At 37.4% G+C, this 27,062-nt stretch overlaps 1 protein-coding gene across 1 annotated transcript in view; it reads left to right on the top strand.

Annotated features, from left to right (window-relative positions):
• LOC140729577 (protein inscuteable homolog) overlaps window positions 1-14,223 on the top strand; it is a 405,000-nt gene extending 390,777 nt beyond the window's left edge. The window contains exons 12-14 of the mRNA XM_073049495.1: window positions 4,970-5,125; window positions 6,720-6,796; window positions 11,529-14,223. Of these exons, the coding sequence (XP_072905596.1) occupies window positions 4,970-5,125; window positions 6,720-6,796; window positions 11,529-11,657 (362 nt within the window). The 3' untranslated portion in view covers window positions 11,658-14,223. The remainder of the gene's footprint in view (window positions 1-4,969; window positions 5,126-6,719; window positions 6,797-11,528) is intronic.
• The last annotated feature ends 12,839 nt before the right edge of the window (window positions 14,224-27,062 follow it).

The following is a 27,062-nucleotide window of genomic DNA, read 5'->3' as shown; positions in this document are numbered from 1 at the left end:
TGTTTTGTTGGGAAATGTATGTTAATGCATTTTGGTAACAATAGTGTGGACTATTATCTAAATGTGGAGAATGCAGACGGAACATAGTCTTGTGCAAGACTCCCAGAAGGTTATTTTACAGGTTGAGTCTGTGGTAAAGAAGGCAAATGCAGCGCTGTCATTTATTTCAAGGGGAATAGAATATAAAAGCAAGGAGATAATGTTGAGGCTTTATAGGACACTAACCAGTCCACACTTGGAGGATTGTAAACAGTTTTGGCCCCATATCTCAAAAAGGATGTGCTGTCATTGGAGAGAGTCTAGAGGAAGTTCACAAGGATGATATGGGAATGAAGGGGTTAACATATGAGGAGCATTTGGCTGCTTTGGGTCAGTACTCACTGGAATTTAGAAGAATGATGGGAGGTCTTATTGCAACCTACCGAATGTTGAAAGGATAGGGTGGATGTGGAGAGGATGTTTCCTGTGGTGGGGATATCCAAAACTAGAGGGCACAACATCAAAATTAAGGGACAACCCTTTAAAACAGAGGTAAGAGGGATTTTTTTTTAGCCAGGGAGTAGTAAATCTGTGGAATGATCTGCCACAGACTGCGGTGGAGGCCAAGTCTGGGGGTATATTTCAGGCAGAAGTTAATTGTTTCCTAATTGGTCAGGGCATCAAAAAAATGTAGCACTGCATGATTACAAAAAACAGAGTGCATTAAAAAAATCAGCACAGATAGGCAAAGTTCCAGCAAGGTCCCTGTGCTTTCTTTTCACTGCAATATAGGTGATGAGTACAATACACTATATTCTATTTTTTTTTATAAGTGCGGTTCTTATTACAGTATAATAATGACATACAGTATTATAAGTCCTTGAAAAGATGAATACAGCTTCTCAATACTGGGAAATGAGCATATGTTATAATTAAGCATGTGTTTTTATCTTGCTCATTTTTTCAGCCAGATAAAATAATGTTGAACTATCAAAACTTTCCACACTTTGGAATGCTGTATGTGCCCACAATTCTCATTGAAAATGACTGTGAATCATGTGATGGTTTAACAGTCACATTTACTACCTGTTAGATTGCATGAATGGTAACAAATTGCATTATGAGCTGAAAAGCTGTTACCCAAGTTTACGTATTGAAGTAGTAAAAGCAACAGCCTAATGGTGGTGGCAGACAGCCAATAAACATCGGCAGGACAGAGGAAAGAGGACAAGCTCCATTGGTACCAATACTAGTGGGCTCCTGAATTTGATTCAAATCTTTTTGAAGGAACAGCGGTGACTGAAAAACTTCATTAGGTATCTGTATCCAATCAAAAAAAACTTAAAATTGAAGTTTGTATGAATCGGATATTCATTTACTTCGAAACATCTTAAAATTCAAAGACAGATTTAGTACAACAATTGTGAGCTAATGTCCATGTTTCAGAGTAACCCTTTTGTGAATTTTAATTTAAAAATATGGATGAATTAGTTTTTCAGCATTTGGAACATCTTACAGTTTATGAGACAGAAGTGCCTGGTCTTTATCTGTCCAGGTTTTGCCTCTTCATTCACTTGGTTTCACTTGCTTGCATGACATCTAATCATTTATTATGTGCAATAAATTTGTTCTGCCTGACCTTTCCACATGAAGCCAGAGTTGTTTCATGATATTTTCTGGACAGTTGCTACAATCAGTTCTCCTCCGGCAATCACTGTGAGCATAGAAGTGCCTCTGAATTTCCGTTATTTGTGTTTTGGTCCCTGTTTGTGCTCATTTCCTTTTTGTGCAACATCCGCCACGCAGACGGACAACACTTCAAGGAAATGGCACATGAATGCAAGAATTGACCAACAGCTGCCTGTTCGAATCCAGAGTCCCTCAGTGTTGTTATGGGCTTATTTCAATCATTGGACACCTCCTTGATTCAATGGCTGCTTGTAAAAATTCCTTGATCATATTCAAATTCATGTCTTATTTTATTATTAATTGTGGGAACATTGGAAAGTGATAAACTGAAAATGTTTCAACAATCCATTGAACCATTCTCTAAAATCAAGGTTGCTCAATCACTGGAGTTTTCTTAGTAATTTGCTTAGTTATTTCCCACATTAGTTAACTCTAGTGTTTAAGATTGTCTCACCATACACTTCCCCTTTCTTCCAACTGTTAAATACAAACAGTCTTTCTTCTGAAAGTGATTAAATTTTTTAGAAGTATTTACAGCCATCCAATTGAAATATTTTATCCTTTTCCATGGCAACCTTGCATTAGGGACTAACTTACTATTAAAGTTAAAACTTTCTTTTGCTACTTTTGGCTTGACACTAATAATTATTCATTTAATTCTGATTATATTAAACTTCTTCTGAACTCACAGTTAAAGTGCATGTCAGTAGTGACCAAACATTATTAAAATATTTTAACTTTTGCTAAGGCAGACTTTGTTTCCAGGACTAGTTTACTTTGAAAGACAATTTCACTGATGATAATCCTTTTCATTCTGAAATAAATCACTTCCTCCATCCTTTAGAAGTAACTTTCTTATTAACACCCTAAGTAATGTTTTTATTTTTATTCCTCCTAAGGCACAAAAAGATTATGAATGAGTCATTCTTTTGGCATCTCAGCATTGCTTTTGAATTGTACCCTTTTTATATTGCAACTCCTCCTCACCACCAACATGTTCTTCTCCAATCTATTTTCTTTTAATTTCTCTTGAAAGGACTTACAAAAGGACCTGAAGCATTAATTTGTCAATTTTCTCTTGTTTAATATGCTAATGGCTGTGGTATGCATTGCCAGTGTAATCTTTTTTTAATTCCTTTGTTCAGCTCCACCTAAGTGCTTTCTACTTCTATGAATCTAAATTTTATCTTCCTTGCTTTTCAGAAACATTACAGAATAGTTGTCAAAGCTTCTTTGAAATTTAATCTACATGCTTAAACATTTGCTAACTTCATTGCAGTCAGGTGGTCATTGCAGGGCTCTGCTTGCATTTTCTCACACTCTAAGTTTCATTAGAGGGAGGAAAAGTTCTGTTCCCCTGAAAACAGATGTGGAATAAAATATTATGGGTGCTAAGACAATTATTTCCAAAACTGAGGAGAGAAATCCCAGTCTACCTATGCCCAGTTGGTATATTGCAGGAACAGACTGTTTTCATTTTATTTGCAAATGGTCCCTGTGGTCTTTTGGGTGTTGCATTTCTGACTTTGAGGAGAATTATTTTGTGTCAGCAGGCCCTCTAGACTCAAGTTGGAAGTAGTGCAAGAAGATGATTCCAGTTGTTATTCACCAGAATCAATCCCAAGGATCTGGATCACATCCCACATACTGCACTGTCAACCTGAATTCAGAAACATTGCCAACATTCATTTATAAATAATATCCGCTAATAAAAAGACATCGATAAAATTCAAATGCTTAATGTAACACTTTTCTGGTTCCAAAACTTACATCTTACAAATTAGACCCACTTCAAATATTTCACCCATATTAAATACAATTTGGAGATAATCTGTGGAAGATATGTGTGTCTGGTCCTAAGCTTCATTAAGAGTCATCAATGAGAAGCCCTTTTCCTGACACAGGACACATGATATCCTCGTATCTAACTCTTTTCTCCTTACACTCCTACTTCTTATCAACCCATATTGTGTTCCGAGACCTTCCAAATTTTGACATTCATCTCATGAATCGCTTTCACCCCTACACTATGAGGACATCAGCTTCCCTTTGTGCCTCTTCTTAAATATTCTGGAACTGCACTGAAAACAGATACTGCAGGAACAGGAAGGAGCCACTGATGCTGACATACTGGATGAGAATTTCTGTAGCATTATGAAAAGTTTTAATGCACTATAAATGTGTAGGAAAAACATAAATGTTAAATATAATCAAGTACTTCATACTTTTGAATGTTTAGAGCAAATTTCAGATTCAAAATATAACAGGTAGTATTACTACATAGAACATTTAGTGCAGCTGGTCAGACGTGAAGTTCTAGGGCAAGATACATATATCCTTCACAGATCTTTCTGTCCCCAGTCCAGCTTCTGATAATTTGCTGCGACTGGTCTCCATGCTTAAACCCAATATTTTTCTTCCATCTTGCCAATATTGTGTGCATTATCTGAAGCTGTCTGTTTGATAACAGATATGGGATCTTCCTCTGTGAGGCCTTGGTTGTGGTGGAGAGGCTTGTGTGCTCCTGGGATCCCAAGAGTGGTGCTGACTGGAGTTCAGCCATTTGGTGCTTAACTCCTAGTGGGGTCACCCATAGTGGTAAGGTCAAGGGGAAGGTTCCAGACAAAGGGAGATCCAACTGCTTTAACGGTGGAGCTGGCAGAAGAGCATAACACATCACAATGTCAGTAAGGGCAAGGAAGGTTCCCCAGTCATCTTGCATTCCATGTCACTGGCCTCAGACCATGATCTGTCAAGGCCCATGAGATGACTCTCCACATTAATCAAAGTCACGCACAGATGTTCTCCATTATGGGAATCCACCCTAACATCCTGGATTAAGTCCTGTGGTGATACCAGAATATGTGGATTTGAATTTGCCTCTACAGTCACCTGAAGACCCACCAATGGATAACCCCTTAGGAGAGCATTACTCTCTACTCAAGTGATCCACTGCTACTGTGGGACCCTGAAGAATTTGAATGGCAGGCATGCAGTCTCTAGATATTGGAATATGTATCACATCTTTAAATTATTTGTGGTACTAGCTAGAAAAGACCACAATACAGTGCCTGTTCCAGAATTGCAGATTTCAACAGTTCACAACCCTCTTATTGACCAACTTTGGCCATGAATGAGCTCTATTTGAATTCAGAGAAAAGGTATAGCAACATCTGGCCAGCTGACTGGAAACAAATTCACTGTACTTTGTTGACTTCGTTGTGTACTTTGTCTTTTGTTGATTGTTTTGACAAAGTTGTGATTCTGTTTCTCGTGCTTTGTACTTTTACTACTTTTTAAGGTGTGGAGCTTTTGCTGGAATTTCTCCATGAACGTCCACCACTTGGGATTTCAACAGAAAGTGCTTCATTGGAAAGAATATTGCAAAAATCTGCAGTTACACTAGCCCGCTTAAGCAGAGAGCCAATCGTAACTGACATTGCAACAAGTCTGAACTGTAAGAGCAATCTGCATAAAGAAAATATATAATTATACATTCTTCACTGTCTTGGTAATTTGGTCACTTTGTAGTTCACAGCAAGGCATTTGATGTAATGGACATAATTTGCTAGATATTTTTGTAAAACTTATAAAATCTACAAAAATATTTTGTGTTGAACTAAGTAGACAAGTATCAAAATTGTACTGGACTGAAATGGCTGATCTTATTCAGTTCGCATAGTTAGTCTGAGTATTCTTGATCAGTTAAGAGAATGTCTCAACTTCTGATATCTAAGTTCACTACCTTACTGGAAGCTATGGGAGAAGGAGAGCTGGGGTTGGGGGAAAAGGTGCACAAATCTTGGGGAAGAAACCAGGAGTTAAGATTTCAGACCAATGATCTTTCACCAGAGGTATTCCTGACCAGTAGATTGTCTCCAATATTTTCTGCTTTTATTTGAGATTTTCAGCATTTGCAATTTCCTTTTATTTGCTTTTGGAAAATACTGCAATATTGACAGAGAGCTGAGCCAATGTTATTCACAACTGAATAATCTGCTAGAAATGACTATTGAAAATGAAACAAAAAAGTATTGCCTGTTAGATAGATAGATACTTTATTGATCCCAAAGGAAATTACAGTGTCACAGTAGCATTACAAGTGCACAGATATAAATATTAGAAAAGAAGCAGAAAGAATAAAAAAAAAGTTAACTCAAACACTTCCCCGTCTATAGGTTAACTCATTATAAAGCCGAATGGCTGAGGATAAGAATGTCTTCATACAGCATTCTTTGGAGCAGCACAGTTGTCTTAGTCTACTACTAAAGGTTCTCCTCTGTTTAGCTAATGGAGCATGCAGAGGGTAAGAAATGTTGTCCAGAACTACCAGGCTTTTCTGTAGGGTTCTTTGTTCTACCACAGCCTCTAGTGTGTCCAGTTTGACTCCTATCACAGAGACAGCCTTTCTAATCAGTTTATTGAGCCTGTTGGCATCACATGGCACAGCACCATGGAGAAGATTGTACTGGCAACAACAGACTGGTAGAACACGTTAAGCAAAGCAACGTTGAATGGTCTGCACTGATAGAAATGTATCATCCTAAAGAAGAGGAAAACAAATGGAATAAGGAACATATTTATTCAGTATAACAGACAGATATTAATTTTCTGTTTTTATTTCTGATTCACGTTCAGAACATTTTTTGGAATTTATCAGCATTTGGTGTAATCAGGTGTAATCAGATATTTCTCATATTAAGGATACTTGAGTGATGAGAAAAATTATCTTTTAGTCTCCCTAACGTGCAAATGAACTGAAATAGGTCTTGTCTGATGTTTCAACTGTTTTAAAAAATTACCAACATCTTATATGTCACCACTGACCTACACTTATTACTGAGCATGGAGGTTTATCAAACAAAAAATGCAGTCAGGTTATTTAAACATTTTGCATTAATTTATTTGCCTTTATAGCATTCGAATCCGAAAGATCTAAACCTAATATCTAATTAGATAAAGTCACTAACAGTATTATATCTGCAAATATGGTACATATTTTTTTGTTCTCCACAAAAGATTTTAAGGTTCTGTATTAATCTGATACATAGGTATTCCCCGTTTGATTGAACTATGCCGATACCCCTCTGAAAGGAATAATAGTGATTCAGTATTAATGGCTTGCTTGGTAAGTTTTTATACATTTGTTTGTTATATCACTTTTTGTTATTCATAATCAACAGTAAAATTCTGAATTTTATTTGCAATATATGTTCTCACAAAGAAATAATCAGTGTTAACTTGCTTATGAACAACTATTTGATAGTTTTCGTCAAGATAGTTAATTTTAGATGATCCTACATTTCACTTCCTTGAAGGTAATAACTGAGTTTAGCAAGAGCAGAAACCTTAAGTAAATGCAAAATTCAAATGTTTTGATATAATCTGTAGTGGGTTATACTTGTAGTGATATTGTACATTTTAGGAGACTAATATAATTCCAAATATGGACTAGCAGAAGAGCAGATGATACTTCAAACATTGCCTATTACACATTTTACTTTCATAGTATATTACAATACAATACAATACAATAATACAATAATTGCAAGACCCAAATTCACTCTCTGCTGTCTTCAAAGATCTTTCAACACTTTTATTTTCTTCTTAGCCAGGACTAGCTCTCAAACCCTACAAAAGAGAACCCTCACTTTTCTGAATGAGAAATAGCCTCATATTACATAACATCACTTTTCTTTCAGCAAGAAAAGTCTAAAAAATTATAGATTAGTATTTGTGCTTTGCGATCAAGGATTTATTTGTCACATATATTTACATATATTTGGAACATGCTGTGGTATGTCTTTGCACTACTTCTTGAAAATTCATCCTAATTGGTAAAACTAAACCTGCTAATCTGAGTAGTAGTGCATTGTACTATGGCTCCAATCTATAATTTCACAGAATCAATGGAGCTGAATTATGTAGGTGCAAGAAAGCTGAAGGCACTTACAGCTTAGTACTATAAATCCCACAGGACATATTGTATGCTTAGCATAGGCAGAACATTGTACTCCTGCATTCAGAACATGTGGATTCTATCAGTCTATATTAGGGAATCAGTGGTGGAAAAGGTCAGTAATTTAAAATTGTTTGGCATTATCATATCAAGGTATTTGTCCTGAACAGCATAAAAGTGTTGTGACAAAGAAGGCATGGCAGTGTCTCTACTTTCTTTGAAGTTTGTGTAGGTTCAACATGTCACCAAAAACTTCGGCAAACTTCTTTCGATGCACAGTGGGGACTACCCTGACTGATTACATCATGGACTGGTATGGAAACACCAATGTCCAGGAATAGAAATATCTGCAGAATGTGGTCGTTAAAGCTCTGCCCACCATTAAGCACATTTACAAGGAGCTCTGCCAATAGAAAGAGGCATCTATTGTCAAAGACCCCCACCATCCAGGCCAGACCCTGTTCTTGCTGCTGCCATCAGCTAGAGGAACTTTAGACTGCACAACACCCAGCCCAGGAACAATTATTACCCCTTCAGCCATTGGGCTCTTGAATCAGTATGGATAACTTCACTCACCAGCTCAGCTTTGAATTGCTTTCCACAACCTACGCACTCATTTTCAAGGACTCTACCACTCACATTTAGGTATTACATTTTTATTTACTTTTATTTTTGCACATTGGTTGTTTGCCAATCATTATTAATGTATAATTTTCATAAATACTATTTTACTTTTTATTTTCTTGTAAATGCTGCAAGAAAACAAATCTCAAGGTAGTAGATGGTGGCCACTTTATTAGGTACACATGAATACCTGCTCATTAATGCAAATATCAATCAGTCAGTCATGCGGCAGCAACTCAATGCAAAACTGACATGGTATCAGTGACATTCAATGCACAAGCAGACATGGTCAAGAAGTTTGGTTATTGTTCAGACCATACATAAGAATGGGAAAGATCTAATTGACTTTGTCAATGGAATGATTGTTGATGCCTGATGATCTTAGATACTGCTGATTTCCTGGGATTTTCAAGCACAACCGTCTCTAGAGTTTATAGTGAATGGTGCAGAAAAACAAAAAAACGAAAATGCAATGAGTGGTAATTCTGTGGGTGAAAATAGCTTGTTAATGAGAGAGGCCAGAGGAGAATGGCTAGACTGGTTCAAGCTGACAGGAAAGGCAACAATAACTCAAATAAACACATCTCTGAACACATAACACATCAAACCCACAGCCCATCCACTACCACTTCAGACCATATGAAAAACATGACCATTTTTTCTTTGAAGGTGGCAGTACGATGCCAACAAGGGGCGCCATGGTAGCGTAGCAGTTAGCAACTCTATTACTGCTCAGGCCTCCCACGTCCTCTGGAAGGAATATGTACATCATTCACCTGTCTGCATGGGATTCCTCTGGGTACTCTGTTTTCCACCTACAGTCCAAAGGTGTACCTCTCAGTAGGTTAATTGGTCATTGTAAATTGTTCCATGATTAGGCTAGGGTTAAATCAGGGGTTGCTGACAGCACGGCTCAGCTTGCTCTATCTCGAAATAAAAATACAATTTCTTTAACGTTACCAGACTCTGAAATAGATGACCATCTTTTCTAATAAATTGATATTGCTTTCTTTAGTGTGAGGTTATTATTTATCTGCTTTTATTACTGGAATTTTGTTTATTAATCTTATCCTCGGTTGGTTTATTTGTGGAATTGCATTCTCCTACCAAGTACATCTGTCAAAGAGTACATATATATTCCTGCAGACACGCAATTTAAAACAGGAATCCAAACAATTTCATCCTCTTTGACATGGTTGACACCAGAACTGGTTAACTCCATTGTGTAGCTAAATTGAGATTTGAAGGCCACTCTAAACTTCTAAGCTATTGGCAGAGGGCTCATACTCGAAACTAGCATTAGCATTAACTTCCCACACAACATTTTCCACATCATATAAAAACAGATATGAAGTTAAGGCAATGGAATAAGAAAATGATACAGCATTTAGCACTGGTAGTGATTCAGCATGTTCATGATCTTCTGCTGCTGTAGTAGAAGATGTTCTGTGCATTCAGAGATGCCCTTCTACACATCGTTATTATAATGAGCGTTATTTCAGTTACTGCTGCGTTCCAGTCTGGCCATTCTCCACTCAGTGGATTTATTTATTTATTTATTTATTTGTACCATTCTCTGTAAACTCTAGAGACTGTTGTGCATGAAAATCCCAGGATATTAGCAGGTTCTGACTCAAACCACCCTGTCTGGCACCAACAATCATTCCATGGCCAAAGTCACTTAGATCATGTTTCTTCCCCATTCTGATGTTTGGTCTGAACAACAACTGAACCTCTTGACTGTGTCTGCATGCTTTTATGCATTGAGTTGCTGCCACTTAATTGGCTGATGAGATATTTGCAATAACGAGCTGCTGTACAGGTGTACCTTATTACGTGGCCACTGGATTTATGTACAGTATGTGGGTGGCCGTAGATTCTTTGTATTTCTAGGGATCCTCACTAAGGGTTGAAAACCAAGAATCACAAGATGAGGCAACTGGACACCCTTAATAGCATCTGAGATTGCAAGATTTTGAGAGCAAGTTTGAGTTAGACATGAGAATGAAACTTCCAGATTTCAATATGTACCACGGTTGAAAGAAATAATGGCAGTGTTGTGGTAAAGTCCACATTTTTGGAGTGATAAGTCCTGAAGTGTAACCGAAGTGGATGATATTCACTGCAAATCATGCAGCACTAGTAAAAAAAAAACTAAAGTAAGTAATGAGGTAACAAGGGAAAAGAATCTCCGAAGTTACTCAGGGATTACAAGTAATTTTGTAATGGTATGGTATACCAAAAAAGAAATGGTCACAATACTGAAACATCAAAATAATACTGGATTGAAATCACCTTGTGGCATCATCCACTGGGTGGAGGTTCTAAGTTATAATTTCTTCTTATATAACAAGGGTAAGCTGAAAAAATCTTACTTTCTAAGCTCACTGGGAAAGATTCTCAAGCTAATAGTATAAAAGTATTATCTGCAAAATAATGTTTTTCAGATAGAAATCTCATGCAAAATTTTAAATGTGTTACTTCAGGGGTGATAATTACAAGAAGAATTGACACTGGGAGATTAATGCTTTACGCTAACAACATGAATAGGAATATTCCTCTGTTCTACTAGGCTAAAAAAATGGCTCAGTGCTCCCGTTCCTAAACAGTAATGCGTTCTGGAAAATATATGCCAGACAGACTGCCGACACTCGTTGTGGAAGATGACTTGAATATTGTAATTTGGATAAAGTGAAGAACAGCTGGCAGCTATAATCAAGCTCAAGCTGATGTCTTTCAGAAAACAAGAACAAAAGTTGGACAGCCAAAAGGAAGAACTTTCATTTATACAGTCATATCATAATCTTGGGTTTCACAGTTCATGAGTAACTTTGGAAGCAATTGCAATTTTTTCACACAGAAAAATCAGCAGCCACCAAACTAATGAAAGGAATTGGAATCTTGCCTGGATGCCATGGAAATTTCTTGTTCCTTAATGTTAGGTAGTATCATGAAATGGAAGGAAAAATACTAAGCAAGAAAATTGAAGGAATAAGCAAATCATGTGAAAATAGCTTTGGGTGGTATGGCACTAATAAAATATTAAAAATGTGCTTCCACAAATAGATGGGCAATGGATATAGGATGAATGGAAAAGAAATAGAACAATCAGTTCAGTCTTCGCATCAAATCAATTTATAATAAATAATAAAACATAAGTTAAGCAATGGGATGTGCTTGCTTTGGTGGTGAAATTCTCTCATGCATTAACATTTCACTGCTTCCACTAATATGCCAATATAATATTTTCTGATGCATAGCTCTCTGTTTATTTTAGGCTGTATTGCGAAAACTGGCAGCTTCAAGTCCTCAGTGCTTTGAGGACTCAGACTACCAGCAGTTAATAAAACCGAGACTTGTGGATTCCTTCTTACTCTGCTCAAATATGGAAGAAAGTTTTGTCTGAAAATGATTTGGAAAAAGTCTGCAAACATTTGATACTCTGGAATGAATGGTCAAGGAACACATTGGGTATTAACAGCTTTATTCACAAACAAATAAAACAAAAATATTGACAAAGAACCAGAAATCTATGGGTATTGTAATGCTTAATCATGTTCTTCAAAGAGGCAGTTTGTTGTGGATCTTCATCTAACAGCTGAGAACTACAAAACATTGCCTATTTTCCACTGAAACATCAACAACACTTGCCTTTTTCAAGATTTTAACAAGTATTTATTTATATCATTTAATTAGCTGGGAATTAGAAGTAATAAAGAATAGATTGATTTTGAGCTTATAACTTGGAGGGAACTTCTCAGACCTGAATTTGGTGCAGCCAGATATATTCAAGAGAAAGTTTTTGATGTCAGCTTGTCTGTATGTAAAAGGAATTGTTCTTCCTAGTGAACAATAAATTTCAGGAACAAATATTGGCGGTAACTTTTAATGTACTTTATATTGTAACGGAAACAGACTTGGATGAGGGTTCTGTTCCATAAGTTAGACACTGAGGATGTGTGGTTAAAAGCTACCATATAGACACGTCTTTTTTTAAGCAAGTTGCCACATTAAGCGTCCTTGGAGAAATTATTGTAGTGAAAATCCTTGTGCAAGTATGTATTAAATGAGAAAGATTAATGACAATGTTTAACCCTATTTGGAAATGATAACAACTAAAAGTAGTTCTAGCATACCCTAAAAAAAAGGCAGAAATGATATGGCCAGCTTTTCAAGTACACCTGGGCAACGAAAAAACTGTTTTTATAACTACCAGTTTTAGTGAGTTGTCACAAGTGGGTTGTATGATAAAATAAACCACCGTAGACAAGAGGTTACCATTCTGCTTATCCCCTAACTTTAAATAGTTGCCAGTAAAGAGAATTTTAAGTTTCTGTTAATTTAATTATAGATTAAACTAGCTTGCAAGTCAATCAAGTTGTGCCTAATGAAGCCCCTAGGTGATGTGGCATGCTAATTAAAAGGAACTTCCTTTCCTGATTGCCAGTACCTCTTAGGTAGATTTTGGATTGACGATGACTTGCTTCTACACTATTACTATGTGTTCTGAAGTAGATGAAGAGTAAGTACAGTGCGGCGTCCTTTGCCATTGGTTTAGCTAGGGGTGCTTGACAGGCCAGATGTCTGGGTACCTTGGGAAGAATATGCTCCTTCCACCATTAACCCTACGCCAAACTACATCCTGATCAGCCCTTCTCCAATTTAAGTAGTCATGGGCCAGGATTTCGATCAGCTAGAGAAGAATTTACTTTTTGTTACAGAAGCTTCAGAAGTACCCCTGAATTGTGTTTGGTAATATCTTGCTATAATGGAGCTTGGATCAGCATACCCTTTTCAGCTTCAAACTAGAGAATGACATAGTCTTTCCGATGGAATAGACAGAGTGGGGATCTTGACTTGCAAGAGGAATCTGACATTATTTATTTATTTTTCTAATTTATATATTTTTATGTTTTTGCAATGTGCGGCTACTGCAAAACAAAAAAAAAATCATGTCTCATGTCAGTGTTATAAATCTGATTCTAAAACTCCAGAACATGTAAACTTTTTAAATCTCTTCTGTATGACAAACCCACCATCCCAGAAATATATTCTGTGAACATTCACTGCATTCCCTTTAAGGCGTATACCTATTATTTCCAAATACAGTCTCATCAGTAAGACATCTTTATTCTTGCATTGTTCTCTCTGCTTGCTAGACCTACATATTAACTGTCAATGACTTGCGTTCAAGGGTACCTCAACCTCTCTAAACACTAATAGCTTTTCACCCTCATGATCTTGTTTTTCATATGGAGTCATACAGTATACTCCCATCGATGTGCACCGCCCTCCATACCCCTACCATTCATGCACCTATCCAAATTTCGCTTAAAAGTTGAGATTGAGCTTGCATACACCACCTGTGCAGTCAGCTTGTTTCACACTCTCATGACCCTCTGAGTGAAGATGTTTCGCCTCATGTTCCCCTTTAACTTTTCACTTTTCACCCTTAATCCATGACCTCTGGTTGTAGTCCCACCCTACCTCAGTGGAAAATGCCTGCTTTCAGTTACCCTATCCATAACTGTCTTAATTTTGAAAAACTCTATCAAATCTCCTATGTTCTAAGGAATGAAGTCCTAACCTATTCAATAATACATTAAATTCCAACTGCTAATTTCATTGCTCACTTAGTAACCCCTGATACATCCTTATCCCTCTAAAATTCTCTGTATCCTCCTTACATTGTGACCTAGCTTATTAGCATCTGCAAAATTGGATATATTACACATAATCCTTTATCATTGTATTACTCCAGTCTAGATTGTAAATAGCTATGGTCTGTGGCATCCCACTAAAGCAAAAATGATTTGTTTGTTCCAACTTTTGTTTATTATTTGTTAACTAATCCTCATCCTGCTTTAGAATGTTCTGCTTGTGTATAATTAACTGTTATGTAAGATCTTACTGAAAGCCTTTTGAAAGTCCAATTATTACATCAGCTGTTTTGCACTAATCTGATGCAGCAATAAAAAAGACTTTAAAAGGTTTGTCAAACATGATTTCACTTGCATAAATCCATGTTTATAGGTGAACCACAATGATGACTTCCAGGAAGTGTGCAACATGTAAGGAAAATATATTGAACAATATTTTATTGTAAAACTGTATGAGCACATGTTCTAAGTGTAGTTTACTCATACTGTTGGAGTCTTTTACTGCTATTTATAATTGTTTGATTTTGTTAATTGGTTTGGAGATGCTACAGAATAATGTCTATGCCATTGTATGTTGCAAGATATTTTGAAGCTCATTATACTGTATCTCAAGAGATGAACAGGGAACTACAAAGCTGAAGCAGGCCTCTCTAAAAGGAAGGACAGATAACTGACTAAAGCTCTTGACCACAATCATGCAAGTTGTAGTGACCCAAATGAGAAAAGTCTCAGTGGAAAAGAGTGCACGGGTCACCTGCATGTCTTCAGCCATAATTAGTATGAATTACAATGATGGAAAAATCGAGGGGGGAGGCTCGTAAAGGAGGTCGCCACATTTTAAAAGAAGTACTTGAAGATTTGAACTTGATGTGCGAACTTGAGCAAATGGGAATCTACAAGATAATTTATTTAAAAAGAGTTTCAGAAACAGATGTGTAAGTTCATATAAATTGGCTTTTTGTTTTGTTTTACAACCCATGGAGCTGCATCTCAGGTAGCATTTTGAAAACCAACAATTATGCCAATTTGCACTATAGTTATGCAGCTTTCCACTGCATCCATTCTTTTAAATAGCTTTGTAGCTTTCTTAACATTTTGACCCAAGTTATTTCAATGCTATTTACTTAATCCAAATGGCCATTATTTTGGAAAATTAAGTCTTTCTCAGAAGCAGACTTGCTTCCTAATCGTATTTATGCTCTGCAAAAGTTAACAAAAGCTACATTCTGCAAGGTATCATTGGAGAATAATGTTCTCCAAGCTTTCTAGGTAGAGTCCCATCTTTAAGGGTGCATGTTGTCTATATTTCCAGTATTACGAGTGTAATGATAGTATGTGTCACCTTCATAGAGACGTGTTAACAAAGAATCCTTCACTCTTCCTACTGCTGTCACTTCGTATCTGATGTAAACCTGATGATCAAATGTAATTAACAATAATGGTGATCTAGAGTATCTACAAACTAGTTAATTATACATTACTTCAATATCAACTTTACCAATACATTGGATATTTTGTTAAATTTTAATTTATATACAGTCATTTGTCTTTAAAGTTTTATTTTACAATCTCCTTTGGCAGTTATATTGTATTAACTCTCTCTGGTTTCCATTCACTTTTGTATTTTAGCAGTGTGGTGCATCTTATTTGCTAATGGTCCTTGAACAAGCACTTAAAAATTCTAAGCTGTTGAAAGTTCATTATCGCCCACAACTTAATTCTAATGCTTAAAACATAAACTTGATTTTTATGCAACATCATTATTTCAAATTATCTGCTCCTGACTTCAGTAGGTGAAGAGAAAATCCTATTTAGGAAAGAAACAAAGTTGTATGTATTTCAGACATAAGAGATAAGAGTAGGAGTTGAGCATCTAGCCTTTTGAACTTGCTCTGCCATTCATCAAAATAGTAGCTGATATTCTATCTTAGCACTATTTTCCATATCCTTTGGTTTCCTAATGTCCAGGAATCTATCAATCTCAGTCTTGAACGAGCACGCGACTAGTTCTCAGGGTTTGCGAATTCCAAAGGTTCATCACCCCCCACCACGTGAAGAAAACTCTGCTCATTTCAGTCCTAAGTGGCCTGCTTCTTGTTTTGCATGAGAAACACCTTTCCTGCTTCTAGCTTGTCAAGCTCTTGAAGAACATTATAAATCTGATTAAATAGATTTATTCTTGTAGCCTCAATATTTTTGAGACTGATCTAATTAAATTTCTACTCACTGGTGACCTGAAGAAAGTTGATGGTTGAGGACTCAGTGAAGGTACAGCCATTGAATGTTTAAGGTAGGTGGTTTTCTCTTGCTGAGATGTTCACCCTCTGAGAGTTTAGTAACCAAATGTCATTTGCAACTCATCAGTCCTTGTCTGAATATTGCCAGTGTTTAGATGCATCCAAGTATGTGCTACTTCTAAGTTGCAGGAGGTGGGTAGCTGGGTGACTGACAGGAGAGGGCAAGGGACGGTGAATAAGCAGTGAGCACAGAGCACCCCTGTGGCCATTCCCTTCAAAAATAAGTGTTCCATTTTGGATCCTGTTGTGGGGGATGATTTCCCAAGGGAATGCCACGGAGACCAGGTTTCTGTCACTGAGCATGGGTTCATGGTGCAGAAGGGGAAGAGGGAGAAGAGGGAATTGGTAGTGATAGGGAACTCAACAGTCAGAGGAATAGGCATGAGATTCTGTGGACATGAACGGGACACCTGGATGGTATGTTGATTCCCAGGTGCTAGGGTCAGGGACGTTTCAGATCATGACTACAACCATGTTGGTAACAATGATATAGGAGGGACAAGCAAAGAGGTTCTGAAGAGAGCACTTAAGAGATATAGGCAGAAAACTGAGAAGCAGGACTTCCAGGGTAGTAATTTCTGGATTTGGCCACCTGTGCCACAAATCAGTAAGGCTAGAAATAGGATGATTTGGCAGATAAAGGTGTGGCTGAGATGCTGGTGCTGGGGGCTGGCCTTTAGGTTCTTGGGTCATTGGGATCTCTTCTGGGAGAGGTATGACCTGTACAAAAGGGACAGGTTGCACCTGAACCCGAGGGGAACCAATATTCTCATGGGCAGGTTTGTTAGAGCTGTTGGGGAAGGTTAAACCTAATTTGGCAGGGGAATGGGAACCAGAGTGAAGGGACTCGGGAGAGGACGGATAGTGAAAAAGCAAAGATAGTGTGCAGTCAGACTGTCAGGAAGGGCAGGCAGATAATAGGACAAGATTTGCAGCCAGCAGGGTGAGTATCAGTGCATTAGGCATCTAGAATCAAAAGGGTAGCAAATGCAGCACTCAAAGTGTTATATCTCAATGCAGGGAGTATAAGAGATAAGGTGAATGATTTTGTTGCACTTTTACAGGTTGTTGGGTATGATATCGTAGCCATCACTGAATTGTGGCTGCAGGATGGTTGTAGTTGGGAGCTGAATGTCCAAGGTTACACATTGTACCAGAAGAATAGGAAGGAAGGAAGAAGGGGTGGCGTGGTTTTGCTGGTAAAAAATAGCATCAAATCATTAGAAAGTTGTGATATAGGATAAGAAGATGTTGAATCCTTATCGGTTGAGTTAAGAAACTGCAAGGATAAAAGGACTCTGATAGCAGCTATATACAGGGCTGCCCCACAACAGTAGCTGGGGTGTAGACTACATATTACAAAGGGAAATAGAAAAGGCATGTCAAAAATGTTATGACAGTCATTAGAGATTTTAACATGCAGGTAGACTGGGAAAATTAAGTTGGTAATGGATCTCAAGAGAGTGAATTTGTTGAATGCCTACCAGATGGCATTTTAGAGCAGTTTGTTGTTGAGCCTACTAGGGGGTCAGCTATACTGGATTGAGTGTTATGTAGTGAATGGAGGTGATTAAGGAACTTAAGGTAAAGGAGCCTTTAGAAGGCAGTGATCACAATATGATTGAGTTCAACTTGAAATTCGCTAGGAAGAAAGTAAAGTATGATGTAGCAGTATTTTAGTGGAGTAAAGGAAATTACAGTGGTATGAGGGGGAAGTTGGCCAAAGTGAATTGGAAGGAGATTCTGGCAGGGATGACAGCAGAGCAGCAATGGCTTGAGTTTCTGGGAAAACTGAGGAAGGTGCAGGATAGATGTATTCCAAAAACAAAGAAATACTAAAATAATAAAATCGTATAACTGTAGCTGACAAGGGAAGTCAAAGCTAATGTAAAAGCAAAAGAGAAGGCACACAAGCAAACAATAGCAGGAATATAGAGGATTGGGAAGCTTTTAAAAACCTACAGAAAGCAACTAAAAGAATCATTAGGAGGGAAAAGATGAAATATGAAAGCAAGCTAGCAAACAATATCAAGGTGGATAGAAAAAGCTTTCTCAAGCACAGAAAAAATGAGAGATGAAAGTAGATATAGGACCGAGTGGATATTGGACCGTGGAAAATGTGGTTGGAGAAATAATAATAAGGGACAAGGAGATGGCAGATAAACTAAATAAGTATTTTGTATCAGTCTTCACTGTGGAAGACACTAGCAGTTCGCCAGATGTTGAAGGCTGTAAAGGAAGAAAAGTGAGGGTATTACAAGGGAGAAGGTGCTGAAAAAGTTGAAAGACCCAAAGGTGCTTTAAGTCACCCAGACCAGATGAACTACACCCTTAGGTTCTGTAAAAGGTAGCAATAGAGATTGTGGAATCATTATACTGGAGCTTGGTTCCGGATGATTGATAAAATTGCAAATGTCACTCCACACTTTAAGAGAGGAGGGAGGCAGCAGAAAGGAAAGTATATACAGTACCAGTTAGCCTGACCTCAGTGGTTGGGAAGATGTTGGAGTCAGTTGTTAAGGATGAGATTACGGAGTACTTGGAGACACAGGACAGGATAGGACAAAGTCAGCATGGTTTCCTTAAGGGAAAATCTTGTCTTCTGAATCTGCTGGAATTCTTTAAGGAGAGTATATGTAGAATAGATAAAGGGGATGCAGTAGATGTTGTATATTTGGACAGGTAGTGTTGAGGAAATAGAAAGTCTGCAGAAAGACTTAGATTAGGAGCATAGGCAAGAAAGTGGCAAATTAAATATAATATTGGAAAATGCATGGTTATGCACTTTGGTAGAATAAATAAATGTGCAGACTATTTTCTAAGTGGGTGGCGGGGGGGGGGGAATCCAAAAAACTGAGATGCAAAGGGACTTGGAAGTCCTTGTGTAGAACATCCTAAAGGATAACTTGCAAGATGAGTCGGTGGTGAGGAAGGCAAATGCAATGTTAGCATTCATTTCAGGAGGGCTAGAATTCAAGAGCAGGGATGTGATGCACTGGTGAGTTCTCACCTTTAATATTGTGAACAGTTTTGGGCTCCTTATCTAAGAAAAGATGTGCTGGCATTGGAGAGGGTCCAGAGGAGGTTCACAAGGATGATTCTGGGAATGAAAAGGTTATCACATGAGGAATGTTTGACACCACTGGGTCTGTTCTTGCTGGAATTTAGAAGGATGGGGGGTGGTGGGGGGGAATTGCTTTGAAACCTTTCGAATGTTGAAAGGCCTAGACAGAGTAGATGTGGAAAGGATGTTTCCCATGGTGGGAGAGTCTGGGACAAGAGGTCACAGCCTCAGGATAGAGGGACGTCCATTTAGAACAGAGATGCAGAGAAATTTCTTTAGCCAGAGGGACGTGAATTTGTGGAAATTTTCCCCACAAGCACCAATGGAGGCCAGGTTGCTGGGTGTATTTAAGGCAGTGATTGGTATGTTCTTGATTGACCACAACATCAAAGGTTACGGGGAGAAGGCAGAGAGTGGGGCTGAGGAGGGGACAAAGGATCAGCCATGAGTGAATGGGGGACCAGACTCAATGGACCAAATAGCCTAATTCTGCTCCTATGTCCTATATCTTATTTACTAAGGAATAGTTAGCTGAATTTAATATCAGTTTAAAAAAATGCTTTTCTGACCTTATGATAGAAGGAAGGAGCTGAAATTGTTTATCCCCAATATTTGCTCCCTGACTTGCTCAGTTCCTTCAGCTTTTTTTGTGTATGGCAGCTGAATTTTGAAGCAACTGGCTGGGCCCAGGGCACTACCTTGAGAAACTGCTGTAGTGATGTTTTGGGATGAACAATCTCTATCAATCACAGATGTTGTGAGACTGGCATTAATCCATTGTAACTGAAGGCAGGTAAGTGCTGCATGTCTCCTCCATAATACTTTTATCTTGTACCTTTCCACTATGTCACAGGTATCATTGAGAATGGGCAAAATAGAAGTTATTGATTGTGTGGTGATTTCATATTACAATGCAATGCATAACACAATCAGCATACATGTGAATGCATTAGATGAACTTTTGCCCTGCATCTCAAAGAAGATTAGCATTGTGCTCTCTACTTCACTATTCAGAGAGGGAAACCAAAGCTAAATTTTAAGTTTAGCTGCAGAAAGGAGCATTGGCGAGTTACAGCTAGAGAGAGTCTGACGAGCCAGACAAAGGAATTTCAGTAAAAAGCAATCCTGTGTCCCAACTACGTCCTCTTCATCGCAATTTCAAGTCCTATATAAAATTCCCTGTAACTTTTCTGTCTCTAAATAAATTGTAGCTACCAATGCATTGCACAAAACTCTTCATTTATTTGCAAGCACTTTTAAAAATTAACTTATGCCATTTGTTTTGTAATTTGCAGTCAATCTCTCCTGGCTATATTTGTTTGGAAAGGGACATGCAGCCAGCTGTGAATTGCAATGCAGATTTCCCCTTGAACAAGTCAAAGACTTGGCTTATGTTTGAGAGAAATGTTTCAGGTGGCATTAGGCAACTGCTATAAAAACATTGGACACATCACTTTTTCTGCATGGGATTACTGGGTAGTTTGATGAAAACGCATATTGAGCTAGTGAATCTGCTAACAATTGTGCAGTGTGAGTTGTTATTTGTGTGGTATTCCTTCCAAAACATTATGCTAATTGCTATGACGAATAAGTTAGAATGGCAGTAGTGTTCTTAGAATTGTAGGTTATTAATTGTATTCATCTTTCAGGAATAAAGCTTATAGCTTTCATCGCTGACCTAGAAAAGAAAAATATCTAGTTTCAGGATTAAAAGGTGTAGATATTTATTGGCTTACTTCCCTGTTGCCATGTTCACAGTCTCTCATATTGTTCACATTCTAAGTTGTTTTGCTAATGCCTCCTGCAAATATAAAAATTCTATTTATTATATTTATTTTTAGCAATGTCACCAAATGGAAGCAACAAAATGAAAGAGTATTTTACACATTGGCCTCTGCCTTTCCTTCAAATCGAGTTTTATCCTTTTTCTATCTCAGGTTTGACAATCAAAAAATATCTGGTTAACCTCTGCAACAGCTGCCCAGATTGCAACAATCCCGGGGATAACCTCTGGCAACGTTATCAGTAACTGCTGCTGTGCTTTAGATTTATTTGAGAGTATGACTGCTGTGCAGAAGTCCAAACGTTACTGAAGTTGATTGACATGATATTGATGTGATGTACAGTTATACATATCTCCAAATTTATTAATCATTGAATTTCAGAGGTTAATCACCTCATACAGTTAGAAACAGGGAAGACCCCAGTCTGTTTGTACCATTGGACTTGGACTTTAGAGGTCAAGAGAGGGGAACTGCCACAGTGCACCATGTTTCTCACTTTAAAAACTCTCCCGCTCAGGTTTCATGTCATCGTAGGACACGACGGACAATTAGAAACAGGAGTAGGATAGAGTATATTTAGTAGTGTATTGATATTGGTGAACAGATTAAGTTTTCTAACCAATCAAGACCTTTCAGGATTATCAGAATCAGAGTCAGAATCATGTTTAATATTACTGGCATATGTCGTGAAATTTGTTAATTTTGCAGCAGCAGTACAATGCAATACATGATCAATATAGAAAAATTTGAATTACATTAAGTATATATATGAATATTAAATAGCTAAATTAAAATAAGTAGTGCAAAAAGAGAAATTTTTTTGTGGTGTTGCATATTATTGAGTTAAATGTCATATACCCATTTTCTTTAACTATATATTAAATTAAGTTTGGACTTTCCCGGACTATTTTCTGCACTTAAGTTTAATTTGCAGTGATGTGTACATTAAAGATAATGCAATTCGGTGATTTTGCAAAGAAATGATGAAAAGAAACTAATTTTAATGCAACATCTGTTTACACTCCCAGTGGGTTTTAGGTCTAGAAATGTGAGAGATGTATTTTACACGTATATCAATGTGCAGTATGTGAAATGCCATGGCTTCTTTCCCAAAAGGACAAAATGCAGACTTCCTTCTGTTGGAGATGTTTCTGAGGTTTATGGCATCACCTTCCAATAGAAATGATTTTCTTACCTTAGGTGGAAAATGCAACAGACTTGGTTAAAGGGAATAAAAAATATTTTTGATACGAGCCATGATTTATTTTGATAATTCTTAAGAAATAATTTATCCATGTGTGTTTTACAAGTAAAATTCAAATTCTGTTCATACAGATTTATATCCATTTAATACAGCAAAACAACTGAGGGTAAATTTAGAAGGCACATGACTTTTCTTGATGAAATTAATTAATATTCCAGTGGTGCTTGAGAGTTGACCTCTCACCCACTTGAAGTCAAAAGTACAACAATGGAATACTCACTTTTTTTTTGCTGATAATGGGATCTTACTTTGCCCAAATGGCTGTTTTCTCTGTTGATAAAATAATAATCATTAATTTTCAAAGGAAATCCATGTGAAGAAGTTCTATGAGAGTTGACTAGTTGCTGTAGGAACAGGCACTTTATTTTTGTTGGCTTAGAAAGAATGTTTAGTTTTGTTCGCCACCTGTACATCAACATATACAGTGAAATGTCTCATTTTGCATCAGATCAAATCCGCAAGGATTGTACTGGGTTCAACCCACAAGTGTTGCAACGTTTCTGGTGCCAACATAGCATTCTCACAACTAACCTTAACCCTAATTGTATGTTTGGAATGTGGGAGTAAACCAGAGCACCCAGAGGAAACCCACATAGTCATGGGGAGCATGAGAGAATGTACAGGAACCTTACAGGCAGTGGTTGGAATTAAACCCTGATCTGTGATTGCTGGCGCCGTAAAGCAATTACATTTGTGCTTTGAAAGACCTCAATATAATAGAGTTTATTTCTACCTAAAATTTCAGGTTCCTTTCATAATTGCCTTTAGAAATGCTTCCTAACTTACCGCAGCTTCACGCCTAATCATCTTCATAATGGTAACATCCTACTCTGTGTAACCTTCCCCATTATATTGCAAGATAAAAAAAATTGTACAATTCTATTTTAATAGTGCAGGTATAACACATGACATAACTTACAATATATAATAATACAGCTCACAGTCCTACTGGAATGAAGAAAGGCTGCTGTTTCTCTCCACATTTACCATGCGCCCTCTAGCTATTTACCTCCTGCATTTTCAGCTTTTACTTCTGCCGCTGATAATTTTGCAAGATTTCCTGAGACTAGGTCAATTAATTGTCTTGGAGGAGGTTCACGTCAGCTGTGATGTGCAATTGAAAAGGCTTTTGTGATAATATGAGATTACGGCTCATCAGTATGGGAGGAAAAATTTTACCAACTAATGTTGTCCTGAAATTACCAGTATGTGGTATATAGCACAGCAATTAGTTTTAATGTTTCTCCATGGAAATCAACGGCACTGTACATGCTGGTATTTATCTCACTGAACTATGAACTGTTGATTTAAACCATTAATTAACTCCAGTGGAAGTATGATTTGATGTGAGAGAAAATAAGCCAGAGCAGCTGCTGGTTGTGTTTTAACAAGTGATACATTAACAGTTCAACATATGTAATTAATGATGTAGAATTTTACTACTTCTTTTTAAATACATAGGTTAAATGGGGTATGGCTTCCTGCACAGATCTGTCAGTGTATTGCATCCTTTGATGATTCTTACAACTGTCCGTTTGTCACATAGTAATGCAGAAGAACAAAGTCAGGAGATCACAAATACTTGATGCTATGTTTTGTTAAACCATGCATCCAGACAGTGTATATCGGAAAAGTGCCAAGTTTGATCATAGTCTCAGCGACAAGAACAAATAGAGAGCAGCAATAAATGGGTTATTTTTGCTTTGGGATCCTGTGACCACATGGGTACCCCAGGGATATGAATTCACAATTGCTTTTAATAATTCAAATGAAGGCACAACGTAAGGTAAAATCCTGGAGAGCGGTGTGAGTTGTGATGAAGATGCATTGATAGTTTAGAGGGAAAAGACAGGCTAAGTATTGGGTGAGGACATGACGGATGCATCAAAAAGAAAAAAGAGTTATGTGAAGTCTTCCACTTTAATCGTTAAAAAAGTGTCATTTATAGATGGTGAAAGATTGAAATAAGTTTTGTTTCTGAGGCAACTGAGTGTCCTTGATCACAAATCAATCAAAGTTAGTGTGTGGCCAGGCAACCAATTAGAAATATTGGTACGTTGGCCTTTACTGCAAGAGGCTTTGTAGGCAGGAGTAATGAAGACAATGCAATATTTTAGGTCACTGATGAGATCACATCTGCAATATTTTTTACTTCTGGTCTCCTATTTGGAATAGAGAGAGTGTATCAAAGATTTACTAGATCGATTCCTATGTGGAGGTTTGCCTAATGAGGATAGACTGAACATGCTGGCCCTATACTGCCTTAAGCTTAGAAGAATGAGGGATGCATATAAATTTCTTCCAGTATTTGTCTGGGTAGATACAGGGATGATATTTCTCAATCTGAGGTATCTGGAACTAGACTTTATGGTTTAAAAATATAGTAAAGCTCTGATAATCTGCTATCAGACATTTTGGAAATCGCTCTAATTCAGCATTTAGCCATCTGAGTGCTGATTCCCTTGATTCCTTTCATACACCAGGGATATGGTACTCATCCCTCCTTTCACACACTTTCAGGGCCCTGGTGATTGTGGTCCCTTTCACATAGCTGAGCCCAGAGGCTTCTGCTCTTTCACAGACTGGGAATAAGGATCCCACACCCTCTTTCACTCACAGGGGCATATTTCCCTTGCTCCTTTTAAACTCATTGGGGCCTTATTTTCCTACACTCCCTTGAATTCACCTGATTCTGTTTCACATGCTTTGTACCTGTTTCTGTTTCTAGTGCTCCTTTGAAATTCACCGCGGCATAGTTTTGTATTCTCCCTTTAAATGTATGAGGTTCATTGAAAAATGTAATACTTTTCTAAGAACATTTTTAAAAATAGTGAATTAAAAGTGTTCTAGCATATTAGTGGGATGAACAACCAATAGTCTGGAAAATTTGCTGGTCTGATGCCATTAAATCCGTGAGTGTGCCAGATTAATGGAATTTAACTGTAAAAGTTACCTCATCAGCATTAAAATGAGAAGAAATTACTAAACCAAAGAGTAGTGAATTTGCATGACAATTAGAGGCTGAAGAGTTTAAAAACCCTCGTGGAAAATTGTGGAATAATCCCAATGCTTCTTTATAAAGCTAAATTCTCAATGTATGCAGAATAAATGTGCTGAGGGGACAATTTCCACTTTAATGGAGATGCATGAATGCATGATGCATGAAGTGTCTCGGTTTTTTGGTTTGTAAAGGTACCTAAGGATATTGTGGTAGTTTAGAAAACTAGCACTGAGGTATAAGCACAATCTTAAGGATAGAGGAGCAAGCACATGGACCAAATAGCTAACCTTTGCTTCTGTTTCTTATGTTCTTATGCATGTTATGTTGCATTCATGCATCTCCATTAAAGTGGAAATTGTCCCCTCAGCCCATTTATTCTGCGTACATAGAGAATTTAGCTTTATAAAGAAGCATTGGGATTATTCCACAATCCAGCAGTGAGTGCAAAAATGTAAATAATAATGCTTAGCAGAGATCCAGTAATCGCTCAGTTCACTTTCTGAGCTTGCTCAAGCTTGTGTATGACCAAGGTAAGACAGTTTTTTGGCTGCCTTATGCTTTTTTCTAACTCCATATTAGTGTTGTGGCACATGTGAAGTTATCTAGTGATAAATTGTAAAGTGAATGCTCCTGGCCAAATCCCTTGCCGTTGCTTGGCAAAGCCCTTTGTAACCAGAGTGCCATCAGGATAGAAGCATGATGAATGATTTCTTAGACACACTCTGTTAACTTGTTCATGTAAACTTTTCAAGAATGACCTCATAATTCTGGGAAAGGTTGAAAAATGACTGAGAGCGAAAGGGAATATGAACTTTAAAAATGGAATCCATTGTTACTTTTTTTTAATGACATCCATGTCAGACTAATAATGTTACCTAATGTTTACTTACTTTAACCTCCCACCAATTTAAAATTTCACATGTTCTCTATGCCCAGTTGTAAGATTTTTTGTTCTGAGATTAGTCAGATGTTTTTTTTCCACGAGGGTTTTTAAATGCATGGAAAAGTCATGGGCACCATGTAGTGCCTGTCCTTATTCATATTCTTCCATGATAGCTTCTGAGGACCAAGTGAAATGAACCTTGGCAGTCCTGAGCTTGAAAAAAAATCCCTAGTGCCTATCAATCTATAACATAAAGAAGACTGTCGTTAAAACAGACAGGCTGCACTGAGCTTATGTCATTACAGATTTACAACTGATCACAGTGTAAGCAGTAATGTAAACTTTACAATTATTTACTTTACCCAATTTCAGAATAAGATCTGCTTCTTTTCACTTACTGGAATGGATCTTATTACATGGCCACATTAACACAGTTTTATTTCAGTTTCATGCAGTATTACTTACTAAACTAGAATGTAGAAGAGAAAAATGGATAATGCAGGATTTTTTTTTGTGGAAGATGTCTAGATCAAAATTTTGGTGAATGTTTATGCATACAGATTTGGGAAGACACCTCAACTTCCCAAACTGAAGTAGATTGTAGTCAAAACAAGTACTGCAGAAATATCCACCTTTCTAGTTTTAAAGGAGCACATTATTCTTCCTAAAATGTAGCCAAAATATTGTTTCCATTTCTCCTCAAGGAAATTATTATCAGAAGTACCTGGCAGTGCTGTCTTCAGAATTTGTGATCCCCCTTAGACCTAGTCATGGAATTCTCCATAAACAAGTTAAAAAAGAGTCTTAACTGAGATACACATAAAGAAATGTATTTAAAGGTTTATGATACTTACACCA

This window comes from Hemitrygon akajei, chromosome 6, assembly GCF_048418815.1.
Source record: "Hemitrygon akajei chromosome 6, sHemAka1.3, whole genome shotgun sequence".
Lineage (NCBI taxonomy): Eukaryota > Metazoa > Chordata > Chondrichthyes > Myliobatiformes > Dasyatidae > Hemitrygon > Hemitrygon akajei.
The sequence above is the reverse complement of the archived record's forward strand: the minus strand, read 5'-3'. Positions and strand labels throughout refer to the sequence as shown.